Source organism: Candida orthopsilosis (genome assembly GCF_000315875.1).
Source record: "Candida orthopsilosis Co 90-125, chromosome 1 draft sequence".
Classification (NCBI taxonomy): domain Eukaryota; kingdom Fungi; phylum Ascomycota; class Pichiomycetes; order Serinales; family Debaryomycetaceae; genus Lodderomyces; species Lodderomyces orthopsilosis.
The window spans coordinates 932,267-947,429 of NC_018292.1; the positions used below are offsets into that span (position 1 = coordinate 932,267).

The following is a 15,163-nucleotide window of genomic DNA, read 5'->3' on the forward strand; positions in this document are numbered from 1 at the left end:
GCAATTCCCACTTGATATAAGTCCTCCCTCTTGTCATTAGGAATTCGAGAAAGAGATAGCTAAGGGTGTCTTTATTTAAAATTTTTTATTCATTTCATATGCATTTATTATATCTCAGTGACCTAAATCTTATAGTTCAGCTCATCAACACCGTCCAATTTCTTTGGCAAACGAACAGCAATACCCAAGGGGTAAATTTGAACGCTGTCTAAGTTCCAAATACCTTCCTTGTAGTAAATATCCCTTTTTAAAAACTCAATTATCTCATCTCTTGAGTTGGATGCTAAATGAAAAGTACTACCAGCAAATTTGGTCTTTGATTCGTCGGTGTAGATGGCACCAGCTGCACGAACGGGATTGGGAACATTGGCAGGGATAGCAGCAACATGTTGTGGGCGGACCTTACTTCTATCAGCATTGGGGAAGTCGTAAACGGTGACTAAATATTCCGAAGACATTGTACGTAAACTGGATGAAAATCTTCTAATGGGAGACAAGAGTCGAATCATTTGAATTGTATATGTGTGGAGTGGACAAACTTTTGTTAAAGTGAGAGCATTTTTGTAACACACATTACACAAAGATGATTGGTAATACATCCATATGAACTAGTAATTCAGGCTTGTTGACATACAAATACTGCAGTTACAGCTTCTTGAATGTTTAGGGGTCCAAAAAAAAAAGAGTCCTACCATTTCTACATACAAAATGGAAAGAAATTCCATACATAGCATCATATTGTCTAACTCCTTGATTAGCTTGGAAATACAATTAAAAAAGGATGTCCATACAAGTAAAATCAGTCTATGCCGCCTTTCTCCCTTCAATTCACTGTATTTTCCTTCAATTCCCCATTGAGATCATAAGGTTTAACCTCTTCCCCATTCTGCGGTCTGTTCACAGGGGAAAGCTGTAATTGGTGGTTTTCTTGTTGCAACTTACCTACTTCTCTCTTTAAATTCTCAACCTCTTTTTCTAGCCTCTTTCCAAATACATCAATGTACCAGGTGGCTCCATTGTAACTTGCCCAAATAAAAATGAATGAGACAAACGCACCACAGGCATGCTTATATTTGAACCAGATGGGACAAGGTAACATGGTGAGTAATTGATATCCAAATTGAATTAGCGTAAACGCAAGAGTTTGCATCCACAAGTAAGGCAATCCATTAACAAACTTACCCAATGGTGTTGATTTGTTCTTCTTTTTCAAGTACGAAAAAGAGGTAACTTTACCCTTTTCTATCTCTGCCTTGCGCTTTATTGTGATAAAGTAATGGTACGAAACTTGCCAAATTGTGTAATATATCGATGTGACGACTAAACTGGTGATAAAGTTCCAGCTGTCAATGGCGGCGATCCCAGGATATCGTTCTTTGATATACTCTGGATCTAGTTCATGAACAATTACAAACATAGTGACAGGAGGCATGATGTGAATAAAAGACGAAGTGGTCTTCTCCACCGAGTGGAGCACCAATGAATTCCTCCAAGTGATAACAGCCCACGACAAGGTCCCTAAGGATAGCGAAAACACCGATACAAACAATGTAGGTGATTGAGGAAAGACCCAAATAAATAACAATAACAACAAATTCACATAGTAGCACAAATCTGCCAAGTAGTACTGGAAAGATTGCTTGAAATAAGTGTAGAATCTAATTGGCATTAACACAACAAAGAGCCCTGTGTGAAAATGAGGAAAATATTCTGGGTATTTACCAATTGTGAATCCAGCACACGCAATAATAAATACACTGATTGCGTAAAACAATTTTTCAGTCGATGTGCTGGTAAGGTTCTTATGTATTCTCTCATCAAATTTGGCCAACCTCTGGTTTAAAATATCTTGCAACTTGTCCAATTCAATATTGCCTTTCTTGTTGTAGATGTTGAACTTCTCCTTCGTTTTGTTTTTCACACTATTAATCCTCCTCTTCGTAGAATTACCAACTCCATTTAAATCTAGCCCAAAGTCAAAGTCCCTTGCAAATACTAGTTTAGAAAGATCCAAAAATGGAACTGAAGTAGTCGAGTCACTACGCATCAACTGTGGTGAGTCACTAAACAGTGATATGCTTCCATTTGACGAGGTGTAAAAGTCGTCATCGTCGATAGCCGACTCAATGTTGTTTGAGTCACTCTTCAAGTTGGACATTATTGGTTCGCTGTTTACCTTCTTCGCCATGATGGTTGGTTGCTGTTGTTATGACTGTTTGCGGCACGATTTTTTGATACGCACGTGTGATTTAGTTTCGTTTTGCGCGAATAACTAGATGCAAAAATGAGAGAGCTACCATTGGACTAGCACCCGTCAAGGCTTACTCCAGTGAGTGTGGGTAGGGTCATCGAATCAATTGCAATTACATTAACAATGGTAGTATGGATTTTTAATTCTTGAGCATGAAAACCGCTGAAACTGGTTCTCTATGTGCAAACCAAAGATGATCTATCTCACGTCCATTGTTACCAAGACCATGATTCTACAAAATACCTCCTCTGTGAGGTCAAATTCATGTAACGTATAAAGCATTTCGGGGTTCTACATTGCGCTGGCTTGTTTGTGCGTATATTACACAGACAAGATCAACATAAATATATGGCTACTCTATTGAGCTTACACCCGTGCACAGTTTTGTTATCTACAGTCGTTTCACGTGGAATACAAGGATACCACATGACCAATTTACCGGCATCGTCTATTGGACTATTATTTAAGAGGGGCAAATCTCTCTATTCTCTCCCTTCTTTCACCCAACTTGTCTAGTTTTATACCTGCACCGAATTGTGGACCCCAAGGTGAGTGAGCAGCAATTAAATTTGTATTTGAAACCTCCTCTCCACTTCCTCTTCTATAAGCCGAATTACCAAATCCAGAACCACCGTTATCAGCAATATAAGTTTTAATAAAACCCATCTTATAGCGACTTTCATATCCTTCTTCTCTTAAATGATCACGTTGTCCGTTTAATTCTTGATCAAAAAGGCCAGATTTGAAAAGGGGCGTCTCTGTGTTGTCCTTGTTCTTATAGAGAAGCCATCCACCAACTAGAGATCCCACGGCGAATATTTTGGCGAAGGTGATTTCAATTGGCTTCTTTTCAACATGGTGGCTATGGGAGGAGTTGAATCTTTTTGCACTGAGTGTGGCACGCAAAGCCTTCTGTCTGGTTGAATTAGCGAACATTGTTATAGTTTGGTTTGTATGGTTGACGAGGGTTGCAAGGAGAATTTGTTGATGTGTAACTGGACTTCTCTTACTCTCTGTTTCTCTGTCTTTTTTTTTCCCTCTCTTCAACCAATGAAAAAGTTGGTGAAGAAAATATGCATTATATGCAGGAAATAGAGAAAGCAAAGAGTAAATGGGGTAAATCAAACCGTGTATCAAAACCTATGAATCTATATACGTTTTCCCATCCTTCAATTCAGCTGGATGCCAACGATGCAATTTTTGGTGCTACTTTATTCCAAGTGTAGCCCATCGTAAACCGACTTGTGTATATCTGTTTGAAAAGACCAGCTTTTCGGAAGCGTTTCATTGCTTATTTACCTTTTGACTCCTCCCATTCCTGAATCCAGCTGGATCTATATGCCCTTGGGTTATAAGATGGGAGATAACTGGATGATGGAGATGAGCTTGTAGTCTTGCGAGCTAACTTCTTTGCACTTCCTGTCAGCGAAAATCGGGTTAATGCAAAATCTGTAGCGAGTACAAATAAGGGACCTAGTAGTAGTAGGCTATTAGTTGGAAAATGTTTCATATGCATTTCGACGATGATGAGTGTTTCCTTGAAGACAAATGTCAATTTGGATATACTTTCGAGATGATTTGAAAAACTTTGTCATTCCATAAGTTCAAATTTTGCTATTTTTTTCTTACAATTGCGCTTCGATTTTGTGTGATGAGAACTCAGCAAATCCTTCCTGAATCATAGCAAAGCTTCATTGTGAAAGGCTGTACTTATCGGGAAAAGATAGGTATGCTAATAAGAGCCTTTCTATGAGAATATAATTTTGTTCAATTCGATGGCCGATTGGGATTGGCAAGATGTTCAAGTATGAAAAATATCACACCATAGGACACCCTCCATGAAATGGTTCGAAAACATTTCATTCTTCGTTAGTTTGTTCATAGGGTCCCGGGTATGATGATAGTAGAAGAACCCTGTGTTGACTATGAACAAGCTTACCAACCGCAAATCAAGAATTTAGGCATCAAACAAATATTCAATTCAATCTATTATTTGCATTCAAATTAAGGCAAAAGTTTCGCAACGATCAAGTCCTTTCATGAATTGTAGTTTGAGAGGTGTACGTTTAGTGGAAAGTTGAGTTAGTTAAATCTTCGTTAAACAAAGAAAGAATTAAGCGAGCATAAGTGGCCATTCAGGATCTATAGTCGCTGCTTTATATATTGATAATGTCCTTTTCATCAGCTTTGAGTCCCACCGTGTTTCTTATTCCTTGGGTGTTGATACCTTTGGTTTTGAAAAGCTATTCAGAATAACCAATCCACTACACAACTCCAAGGGCATTCAATCACTGTTAACAATAGAAAACATTTGAAATTTGCTCTAAATCAGGTGATTACTCAACCTCTTACAACCTTCACCATGAACAGAAGCAAAAACACAAGGTCCAGTGCTATCCATAAACTCACTTGTGTCTCACCAAGCGGGTAAGACAGATGCGGAAAACATACATTTCTTCCCCACATAAGTTTAGACATTCGCCCAATGAGGCCAGAGTTTTCTGCTTGTTCAAGCTTCACGAAGCAAAATCCAGGAACTGGAAGAGTCAGTTATAACTTGACATTACGCCTAATTCTCAGTTTCTTAAATGCGCATAACTTCATGCTCAGTTTTTCCACTTATTGTTATAGTAAGTTGGACGCCAATTATACACAGGAAGAAAGCGGTAATTTTGCCTCTGAAAGGAATAATTTCCGACTCTTGATATCAAGCTAGACCCCTTTTTCTAGTATTTTAAATAATCCTGATTTTGTTGACTGCAAATATATATAACAAAGCGTAAAAATAATATTATTAGCCGTTTTACTAATTTGTACGACATTTATTTTTCCGTGGCTAATAAATAGAAAAGACAAGGGAAACACAAAAATATTTTCTTTTTTAGATTATCAAATAGATTAACCGTAGATGTGCAACGGCTAAAATATACATTAACCTTAAATACTGATGTTTGGTGTTTCGATATACTGCGGTATAGATCCAGCCACTGAAAGGCTTCCATTTAGATGACCCTCCGACGTCGGTGCTGCTTCCATTACCAAGAATGAAGAAAAATATGGAAAATAGCTAGCTCCATAATGGCTTATGTTTCTCATTCTACTCGTACCCTAGTCTCACGGCATTACTGATTTTACTTGATCAATGGTGTACATATACTCATGGTTCCCAGTGGATAGCAAAGTGTTAGCCGTTGCCGAAAAGTAAACCATCGTGCATTTGTTAAAAATTGTTCTATTTCCTAGTTTTGTACAACAATTGTCGCTTCCGTACATTATATTGCTATACAAAACAATAGCGTTTGTTTCTTTTTAGCCGGATATGGCGATTCCGAAATTGGCTTGTTCAAGTATAATGGGCTAATGAATCCATGTATAAATACAATGAGATGCCCACCCCCTTGAAAACTTTCAAATTTAATCAGGGTGTTGAAAACTAATAATACAATGTCCACTTCATCAGATAATCGAAGTAAAGTTGCCGCGGAGGACAACAGCGATATATCTACTAATAGCAGTGATGAATTCGTCGTTCATAACTTAGCTGATGTTACTTCCATAAATTCAGACCCAGAAAAGAATTTGGGGCTATCGCGGACGGAGACAAAGAAAGATTTGGAATTGCTTGGTGTTTCTAGCGAGAGACCACCTCCATCAATTACAGCACCACCAGTTGAAGATCCTATTTTCCCAGAAGAGTATGGTTTAGAAACAACTACTGGGCTAGTTAGAGTCAAAACTTTGGAAAGTTTAGGAAGAACAAAATCGCACAAGAGTGAAATCAAGGATGACACTGAGTTCGTCACTTTTACCATTGGCGACCCTGAAAACCCTCACAATTGGCCAATGGCCATTAAATGGCTCTACACTTTTTTGCTTTCCATGTTGGTTATCAGCGCTGCTTATGGATCTTCTTGTTTGTCAGGTGGTCTATTCACAATCAATGATAAATACGGTGTATCGACAGAAGTTTCCACATTGACAGTTTCATTGATGGTGTTGGGTTTCTGTGTTGGCCCTTTACTTTGGGCCCCATTATCAGAACAAATTGGAAGAAGACCGGTTTATTTTATCAGTTTTGGTCTCTACACAGTGCTCAATATCCCATGCGCATTGTCTCCAAATATTGGTGGTTTATTGGCTGCTCGTTTTTTTTGTGGTGTTTGTGCAGCTAGTGCATTGACTAACGTTGGTGCCAGTTTGGTCGACATGCACAATGAGACTCGTGGTGTGGCAATTGCATTTTTCAGTTTTTGTCCATATAGTGGTCCAGTCTTTGGAGGTCTTGTTAACGGTTTCATCAGTATAGGTACAAACAGATTTGATATCATGGTTTGGGTTAACATGGCCTTTGCTGGTGTTATGTGGATTATTGTTTCGCTAATTCCGGAGACATATCCTCCAGTCATTTTGAAACAAAGAGCCAAGAGGTTGAGAAAGGAAACCGGAAACATGAACATAATGACAGAACAAGAAGCTACACCCTTGTCATTTATGGAGATGGTTAACACCAACTTGCTTCTTCCATTGAAATTTACCGTCACTGAGCCCATCTTGGACCTCGTCTGTGGTTTCGTTGCTTTGATTTACGCATTGTTATACGCATTCTTCTTTGCATACCCATACATATTCAACAAATTATACGGATTCAAAGATAACAAGATTGGCCTTATGTTTGTTCCTATCTTGATTGGAGCTGGATTTGCATTGACAACAACACCATATATCGAGAAGAAATACAAGGAAATGAGCAAAAGGAGGAAACCAGAACCAGAGGATAGACTAATTGGGGCAATGATTGGAGCTCCTTTCCCCTGCATTGCTTTATTCATCTTGGGGGCTACCTCATACAAACATATCATCTGGGTTGGTCCTGCTTCATCCGGTATTGCATTTGGTTACGGAATGGTGTTAATTTACTACTCATTGAATAACTACATTATTGATACGTATGCAAAATATGCAGCTTCCGCATTAGCAACAAAAGTGTTCCTTAGATCTGCTGGTGGTGCTGCTTTCCCGTTGTTTATCACCTACATGTATGAGGGATTGGGTTTACAATGGGCCAGTTGGTTATTGGCATTTGTCTGTTTGGCCATGATTTTAGTTCCATTCGGCTTTTACAAATATGGAGGTGCCTTGAGGAAAAAGTGGTGTAAAGAAGACTACACTATGCATTTAGATTAGATTTACTTTACTTTTAGATAATATACATATTTATTGAACCTTTGTCTTTAATGAAGTCAAGAAATCTCTATATGATGGCTCAGAACCGGTTTTGTCCTCAACCAAGCAACTTGAAGCCCACATCCTCAAAGCCATGAGGTCACGTTGTTGCGAAATCTCAATAGGCTCGTTCGATGATGCGCCAACAACAACGTACAAATTCTTCCAAATGACAGAGTCCTTTTGCTCCCTGATTTTACCAATGATTTGGCGAACTCTGTAGTTGAACTCACTCTCCTCGACTGTGTATTCTGGCAACTCAGTTTTTCCTGTTGTAATGTCGTACAAGTTTTGAGTACCAAATACGTCGTTAATTAAACCGGGCACAACGTTTCCCGAAACCCAGAGGAACAACTCACTTCCATTGTCAATTAAATACAATCCGTAGTTCTCCCAAGAAGTCTTTGTATCATTGATTGGCTCGGGCAATACGACATCGATATCATATTCTTCATCAGCCAAACCACATGCATCTGGCATATTGTGTAATGAGTATACAGTAGGATAGATGGACTTTATCAAATGAGGAATAGGTAAGGAACCCAAGTTATTCAAAGCAGCAGCTCTGTGATCGGAGGGGACACGATCGCTTCTGAATGCTAAGTTCTTGGTCAAGCACAACAATAATAATGGCAACATTCTTAAGTTGGTTGAGATCTGTAATGGTGAAGCACCTGATACATTGCCAGCAACCAATTCTTTTCTGTATATATTCAATATATCCACTACCTTGGAGGTGATAAAGTCTCTTGCTTCGGGTAATGATGAAGACAATGCCTTCTCTATGGTTTTATGAGTAAAATAATTTGTTATGGCTAATTGATCAGCAGATGCATATACATCTACCAACTTGGATGACGTTGGCAAGGCTAAATTCATAACTCTGATTCTTCTTTCACCGAATGAAGTTGAGTGCAAGACAGCAGCTTGAAAGTAAACAATTGGCTTATTTATAGTCTCTTCAATAGCAATTTCAATAAGGTACGATTGATCTCTGGGGAAAGTTGGGAAAGAACACAAATCTGAAGATCTGTTGAAAAAGTTACCATAAAACGATGACATTCTCATTCCAGTAGATCCTCTGACTCTCAACACTGCCTCCAATGCAATATCTTGAGATAAATGATCAGCCACTTCTTTTGACAATTTGGCAACATCTTCATACTTGTTACTTGTCCATGCTGGGTAAAAGTGTGTTTGACCCGCGGTGTATCTAGGCAAGTTAGACAAAGTAGCCACATCTTGGTACCCGGCAGATGTCAAAAACAAATCAACAGTCACTTGCGATGAGTTACAAGTTACTGCAAAAGACTTGTAAAAGCTATCTGCAGGAGTCAACAACGCCTTTGCTTCTTTAGCCTTACCAGCAACGCTAGCCTCATCTCTCAAACTCAATTTGCCTTCACCAACATTGGGCAAAGTAGCACCAAAACATACCAATTTACCACCAACATTGCTGATCAACTTGTGACCCGCCTTCAATGCAGGTCCAAGAGCAAATCCTTGGTTTGTAGTGCTTTCAAAGAAGGAGGGAAAGTCGAGCAACAACTTTTCAATGGGTTCTCTATTTTCATCCAAGTTGACCAATAATCCACTTGGAGAGGGCAAGAATGGTTCGTCGATGTCGGCAACTACCAACACTTCTGTCCCTTCCAAACCTTCATTGAATTTGATGTAATGCAAGTTGGAGTCAACTCCAATGAATGCAACCCTAGCGGTCTTGTTAACATTAGGAATTCGATCTAAACTTTCAAGGATAGTTCTGGTAATGGTGCCGGTTAATCCACTTTGAACTGCATGTACAGAAACGTCAATGATAAAGACATAAACAATTGGTTGCGGAGCTCTAGCCATATATTCCTTTGGTGCAATAAATTCAACAACTGCATGGTTCAATTCAACTCTATCAAACTTGTTTCTCACTTGTCCACTAATCTCGTCGTAGTCAAAAGCACTTGGAATATCATTGAGCAAGTTACAAAAGTTACACCTCCAACGCCTTCCATTCTCTGCTAATGTTACAAATGGATTTATGTAACCACGACAACGACGACATCTACTTATAGTCGTGTCACAGGTTACAGGAACATTTTCGTCCTCAATTTTCAACGCATTATAAGGCTTGACAACAATGGCCAATGGTAATTTTGACTTCTTCAAAAGCGATCCACTGTTAGGAACAACATTTAATGTGGATCTAAAGTATTCTGGAGTAGCGTTAGCAGTTTTGGAACCTGGAATCAAGGTGGTCGTATCTGGTAGTGTAATTGGTGGGGGTTGAAATGACAACTCAGCAATAGGAGGAGGCAAATCACGGGATAAATCAGTAGTGTATAATGCATTGTACTGTATACCAGCAGCAATATTGTTTGGTTGTCCATATGAACCGCCATAACCTGATGCACCACCCGCCGTGGTTGCTGCCGCTGGTGGAACACCCCCCATACCTTGTCCATAAACACCAGCTTGAGGTTGAGGTTGGTATGGATCGTAGCTAAGTTGTGGAGTAGCTTGAAATTGATCAGCTCCTGGTTGTTGGTAACCGGGAGCAGTGGAACCAACATTCAATTGTTGGAATTGATTTTGCAACTGATCAGCGCCGTATGGTTGTTGTTGTTGTTGTCCGTTGATTGGTTGTTGGATTTGGGGTTGTGGGGGTTGACCAAAAGTAGGTGGGACTGCAGCACCTCCCGGAGCACCAGCTGCATACTGTGGCTGTGGATATGCTCTTCTTCTACCTGACATGTGACTTTAGAATTGATTGAATTTTTTGGGGGTTTTATGGAGATCTGATATTTTTCAAAAGTTTCAATTGTTTTTACGTGGTCAGTTTTGACAACAAGAGAAAAAAGATAAACAGAGTGGGAGTACACGACTTTTGTTACGTGGTAGCTTTTACTTTTGGCACGTGATTTGTTCTCATTTGTAGTTCGATTGCGAAATCAGTCAAAAGTTTATCCTTCTTTATCCACACGACACCATTATCATGTCTGACTCAACTGAAATTTACGAAAGTGTACCAATCGACAACAGTCTATCTAGAAAGATTAAAGACATAGCGGCAGGGTTTGTTGGTGGTGCCACCCAAGTCCTTATCGGCCAGCCAGCAGATTTGGTCAAAATTCGACTTCAAACCACTTCAGCAACGTCTTCTTCACAGGTCATCAAAGATGTTATTAAAAATGAAGGGCTACTTGCCTTCTACAAGGGTACCTTGCCACCACTCTTTGGAGTAGGTGTATGTGTGTCACTTCAATTTTACGGTTTTCATGAGGCAAAGAGGCAAATATTGCAATACACCGGCAAATCGCAATTGAATCTTTGGCCTGAGACTTATATCGCTGGTGCTGTGGCTGGTGTGGTAAATTCTCCCGTGACCGCTCCAGTAGAGCAATTAAGGATCCTCAGTCAATCATCAGGAGAACTGATTTCACTTACGTCCACAGTGAGAAAGATTTTTGCCGAAAGAGGTATACGGGGCATATACCGTGGTTTTGATATCACATTGATTAGAGAATTTCAAGCGTATGGTGTGTGGTTCTTGACCTACGAGGCGCTTATAAAAAAAATTGTTGAGTTGCATCATTACAAAAGCAGGGACCAAATTGGCACACCAGAATTGCTAGCAAGTGGTGCGCTTGCAGGTAATGCATTATGGCTAAGCTCGTACCCATTGGATGTAATAAAGTCCAACGTTCAAAGTGACGGATGGGGAGCTAATAGTAAATTTGATGGAAGTTCGCTCAAGGCAGCCAGATACATTTACACCCATCATGGATTTACCGGATTTTGGAGAGGAATTGTTCCTTGCTTACTAAGGGCTGTCCCATGTAGTGCAGGCACTTTTGCAAGTGTTGAGTTAGCACTTAGACTAATGGGGTAAATATACATCTATTTAACGAGTAATTCCTTCAAACGACCCAGAGCGTTGCTTATGAAGGGAGCTATTCTTTCTGTGCAACTCTGAAAAGCTTGTAGATACTTCTTGCAGCAACCCAGAAAACGAGTTGCTTCTCGACAAGACGGGTTCTTTGTCTAATGGATTAATTCTCTTGATAGTGATCAACAAGACCGTACAAACAAGCAAAACGGAACCGGCGATTACAAAAACGAGTCCGGGGCGATGTAAAGTACTCACAGAGTACTTGTACACTGATAAGTAAAGCACGGGGGTTACCAAAGCAAATATGTTTTTGATCAATGCCAATGCACCAAATAGTTCTCCTATTTTCGACTCCGGATAGAACTTGATAATCGATGAGTTGATGGCTGGGCTGATTAAGGTACCAAAGCCACAAAATACTGTAAAAATGAAGAAAACCGAAGTCGTGGGGGAAACGCTATAACCATAGAAACCTATTGTCTCACAAACTAAGCCAATCAAACACATTGAAAAGTCTACCATATCAAGCTGTGTTTTGAATACTTTGAACTTAAGTCCATGTTGAAGGATCTTGTGGTTAATTATTGGCGACAATAAAATTAAAACAATGGCTTTGCTTGAGCAGCTGATGGCAAGTAGGTGGCCAACGCTGTTTTGTGCCCAATCATAGTTGTAAATCCCATACAAGATGAAGATCTCGCCAAAGGACATAGCCATGGTACTCATGACACACTCGATAAATGCCAAAACAAGAATTGTGAACCTGTCACGTCTGGCCTTATGTCTATTTGATTGTTTTACTAACTCATCAGGGATGACAAGCAATTTGAGTGGTTTTAAAAAGTTGAAATGACTGGTTAATCGTTCATACCATGGTGATTGTTCCATCATTCGAAGATTGACCTCACTCAGAGAGCGTGAAAGTGTTCTGGACTTCTTTCTTGCCTTCTCCGATCTCGACTCAGGTAAAACAAAAATGGTCATTAAAAGATTTATAATAAGAATTGCGATTTCAAACTTCAACGGGATGAATTCCTGTTTTCTTATGTCAGCTTTGGGAGACATTTTTGTCGCCAATGCAATGATAAAGTTTCCCACCAAGGGACCAATACTCAATCCAACAAACATTGCAGCGAAGCCGATGCCTAGTGCATATATTCTCTGATGTGGTTCAGCAACGTCGGATATATAACAATTGCACAACGCTATTAATGACATAAGCCCACCGCCCAGGTTACTAATAGCCTCACTTGTAATCATTGAGTAAAACTGCAACGTGGTGTAGTTGTACATGAAGAAAAACTTGAGTGATTTTCCAACCAAGAAACAAAGAATCACAATTATAAGAAATGGGCGTCTTCCGTAGAGATCACTCAAGGGTGCTATTTTACCAGACGATATCAACATAATGATAGCACCCGTTATCGTATAGCCCAATTGCAAATTAGACATCAACACTTGGGCCGAATCTTTATTGCATTTTTCTGCACCAAGACTGTTACATGCAAGCTTCAATGTAATGACTTGCCTTGTAGCCTCAGCACTGGAAATAGAAAAGGCAAATAGGAAAGTAATTGTAGAGACCATCAACACACTTGGACGTTTCAACCAGTGAATGCTTTTGTTCAATAGCCGTTGCTCTCTCAACCATACAACATCCTCATTATGCTCATCTTCATCGTACTCTTCGTCGTTCTCCAATATGGCTTCATAAACATCGTTTGCTGCTTGTTCTAAGTCCATCAATGCTTGTCCATTGTCTGGTATCTGCGGTGTTCTGTTTTGTTTAGTCAGCGACTCATTTGGTAAAAGCGGATCGATATCTGTGGGATCATGCTGGTCTGGTGGTACAAAAGATTCCAGTGATGACATTGATAGCAAGATGAATGAAGATAGAAAGTAGATGGATCTAAAAATGGTGCCTTAGAAGAAAAGGAGTGGGTTTTGACAAGTTTTTGATCCTATTGTAAAATTGCTATCTTTGATTTAAGCGAACGGCTCAAGAATTTTGAAAGGATGCGCAGAATGTTTACGTTTTGGGATTTAATTCCGTCTCGGGAGGTGGCGCAACTGTAATTAAGAAACTGAGTGAATGTAACCACAATTTCTAATACATCGTTGCCATTCATAATTGAGCCGTATGCAAATATTCCGTTTACTATAATGTGGCTTAAGATCTAAGGACCAGTTTTGACCACTTTGGTAGAAGAAGAGAAAATAAATGTGGTGCAGAGCCACATTTTCAAGTAATATTGGCACCGCGATGGAAAACCGGATCAATAACGTACAATGATTACCGAAATCTTTGAAAGATTTCAGTTGTATGTGTTTGCACATAGAGCCTATGCCTTCTCTGTTACTATGCTTGAAGATTCACCTTTCCAATGGGAAGCGCACTTTTACAAATTTGTCATACAAAAAATAATCACCAATGGCTATAACCATCACCACAGCTATGCTATCCAAAAGAACTCACAGAATATCTAAATCCACTTTTAACTTTGTTGCTCGTTTCATTTGGAACGATCACAAGGGTTCCAAACGTCCCGACAATGAAGCTCTTGCAGATGCGTTAAACCTCCTCTCGAAACCAACAACGAAACCCAAATTTAAACCTTCGTTATTCAAATCATTGACCGAAGGGCCAATAGATGAACAGTTGTCTAATGCACAACACAATATACATTTCAAACAGGAGCCACACATACATGAGCATTTTGTGAACAATTTATTGTGGGGGATAAAGTCATCCTTGTTGGACTCGCAGATTAACCATTCTCAACTTCTAAACGATATGGGCGTTGAAGAATTGAGTAGCTACACCAAAAGAATGAAGAGCGAGGACCTGTTGCGCGAGATTATACAACTATTTTACAACCATGATAGGTTGACACCTCGAATATTGACCGACGTTTTATTGAACAAGTCATTAAAGAGTTTAGACAAACTCCCGATCGATTTAAACAGTTTTGAAGGAATCACTGGTATCGATAACAGGGCAATTATACATTTGAAAATTATCATGTTGAAGAAATACTATGATTTGAATCGACCATTGGACATCATACGAAACTTGAAAACCAATTTTGCCACACTCTATCTTCCATTAATTGAGAACCACAGACTCACGCCATTCTATGAGCGAATAGTATGGCGCTTTGTGTTTGAGTATTTGCGACAGTATAATGAAGAACACTATATGAAAACATTGAAATCCGTCCAGTCGAGCTTTCTAATTTGGGAATCCTCCTCCTACACTTCGAGTCAATCTATTGCGTATCTTATTTCAGAGAATCACAGTGAAATGTCAAAACTACAAGTCTTGTTTATGAAAATTGCAAGCTGCACAAGAACCTCTGAAGTCCCAAAATTGAGAAGAATATCCATTAGAAATAAGCTATACCACTTCAGGGAAGATAGAAAGTTGCTTTATTCTGTGCTTAACGAATTAGAGAATTTTTTGATCACATCACAACCAGAAGAAATGAAATCTTTACTCGAAGAGTTGGCAATGTACAGGCTTGAGCTAGTTCAAGGAGCGTACACTATGCCCATGAATAGCCTTGACAATTTGGAGTTGAGCAAGGCATGACTGGGGCTGTATGCTTAGATTAGTAGCTGATATAGATTAAATAACACGCTTTTAAAGCTCTAAGACTGTCTTTGTTAGATAATTGTTCGCTTAATTTAACCGCACGGTTTCGCTCCGATTTACTTCTTTAGTTTTGCGAGCCGCGTAGAACCAATTTTCATTTTGCGCTTTCGAATATAAGAGCTCCAGTTTAGCAAGAATTTCAAAAGTCAAA

The 15,163-nt window shown here is 39.4% G+C and overlaps 9 protein-coding genes across 9 annotated transcripts; 3 read left to right on the forward strand and 6 right to left on the reverse strand. All coding sequences in view use genetic code 12, as the record gives it.

The window, feature by feature from the left end:
* Positions 1-122: 122 nt before the first annotated feature.
* CORT_0A04330 (hypothetical protein) lies at positions 123-599 on the reverse strand (the record flags this gene model as incomplete). Its single annotated transcript, XM_003866213.1, has 1 exon — positions 123-599. One exon carries the CDS (start codon positions 597-599, stop codon positions 123-125), a length of 477 nt encoding a protein of 158 aa, XP_003866261.1.
* Positions 600-823: 224 nt separating this feature from the next.
* On the reverse strand, positions 824-2,188 carry CORT_0A04340 (hypothetical protein; the record flags this gene model as incomplete). The annotated part of the gene is made up of 1 exon (XM_003866214.1): positions 824-2,188. One exon carries the CDS (start codon positions 2,186-2,188, stop codon positions 824-826), a length of 1,365 nt encoding a protein of 454 aa, XP_003866262.1.
* A 522-nt stretch (positions 2,189-2,710) lies between these two features.
* Positions 2,711-3,187, reverse strand: CORT_0A04350 (hypothetical protein; the record flags this gene model as incomplete). The annotated part of the gene is made up of 1 exon (XM_003866215.1): positions 2,711-3,187. One exon carries the CDS (start codon positions 3,185-3,187, stop codon positions 2,711-2,713), a length of 477 nt encoding a protein of 158 aa, XP_003866263.1.
* Positions 3,188-3,542: 355 nt separating this feature from the next.
* CORT_0A04360 (hypothetical protein) lies at positions 3,543-3,767 on the reverse strand (the record flags this gene model as incomplete). Its single annotated transcript, XM_003866216.1, has 1 exon — positions 3,543-3,767. The coding sequence occupies one exon, from the start codon at positions 3,765-3,767 to the stop codon at positions 3,543-3,545; it is 225 nt and encodes a 74-aa protein (XP_003866264.1).
* A 1,928-nt stretch (positions 3,768-5,695) lies between these two features.
* CORT_0A04370 (Tpo3 protein) lies at positions 5,696-7,435 on the forward strand (the record flags this gene model as incomplete). The annotated part of the gene is made up of 1 exon (XM_003866217.1): positions 5,696-7,435. The coding sequence occupies one exon, from the start codon at positions 5,696-5,698 to the stop codon at positions 7,433-7,435; it is 1,740 nt and encodes a 579-aa protein (XP_003866265.1).
* A 30-nt stretch (positions 7,436-7,465) lies between these two features.
* Positions 7,466-10,219, reverse strand: CORT_0A04380 (Sec24 protein; the record flags this gene model as incomplete). The annotated part of the gene is made up of 1 exon (XM_003866218.1): positions 7,466-10,219. One exon carries the CDS (start codon positions 10,217-10,219, stop codon positions 7,466-7,468), a length of 2,754 nt encoding a protein of 917 aa, XP_003866266.1.
* A 241-nt stretch (positions 10,220-10,460) lies between these two features.
* On the forward strand, positions 10,461-11,357 carry CORT_0A04390 (Ymc2 carrier protein; the record flags this gene model as incomplete). Its single annotated transcript, XM_003866219.1, has 1 exon — positions 10,461-11,357. One exon carries the CDS (start codon positions 10,461-10,463, stop codon positions 11,355-11,357), a length of 897 nt encoding a protein of 298 aa, XP_003866267.1.
* Positions 11,358-11,369: 12 nt separating this feature from the next.
* Positions 11,370-13,229, reverse strand: CORT_0A04400 (membrane transporter; the record flags this gene model as incomplete). Its single annotated transcript, XM_003866220.1, has 1 exon — positions 11,370-13,229. One exon carries the CDS (start codon positions 13,227-13,229, stop codon positions 11,370-11,372), a length of 1,860 nt encoding a protein of 619 aa, XP_003866268.1.
* A 559-nt stretch (positions 13,230-13,788) lies between these two features.
* CORT_0A04410 (hypothetical protein) lies at positions 13,789-14,949 on the forward strand (the record flags this gene model as incomplete). The annotated part of the gene is made up of 1 exon (XM_003866221.1): positions 13,789-14,949. One exon carries the CDS (start codon positions 13,789-13,791, stop codon positions 14,947-14,949), a length of 1,161 nt encoding a protein of 386 aa, XP_003866269.1.
* Between the last annotated feature and the right edge of the window lie 214 nt (positions 14,950-15,163).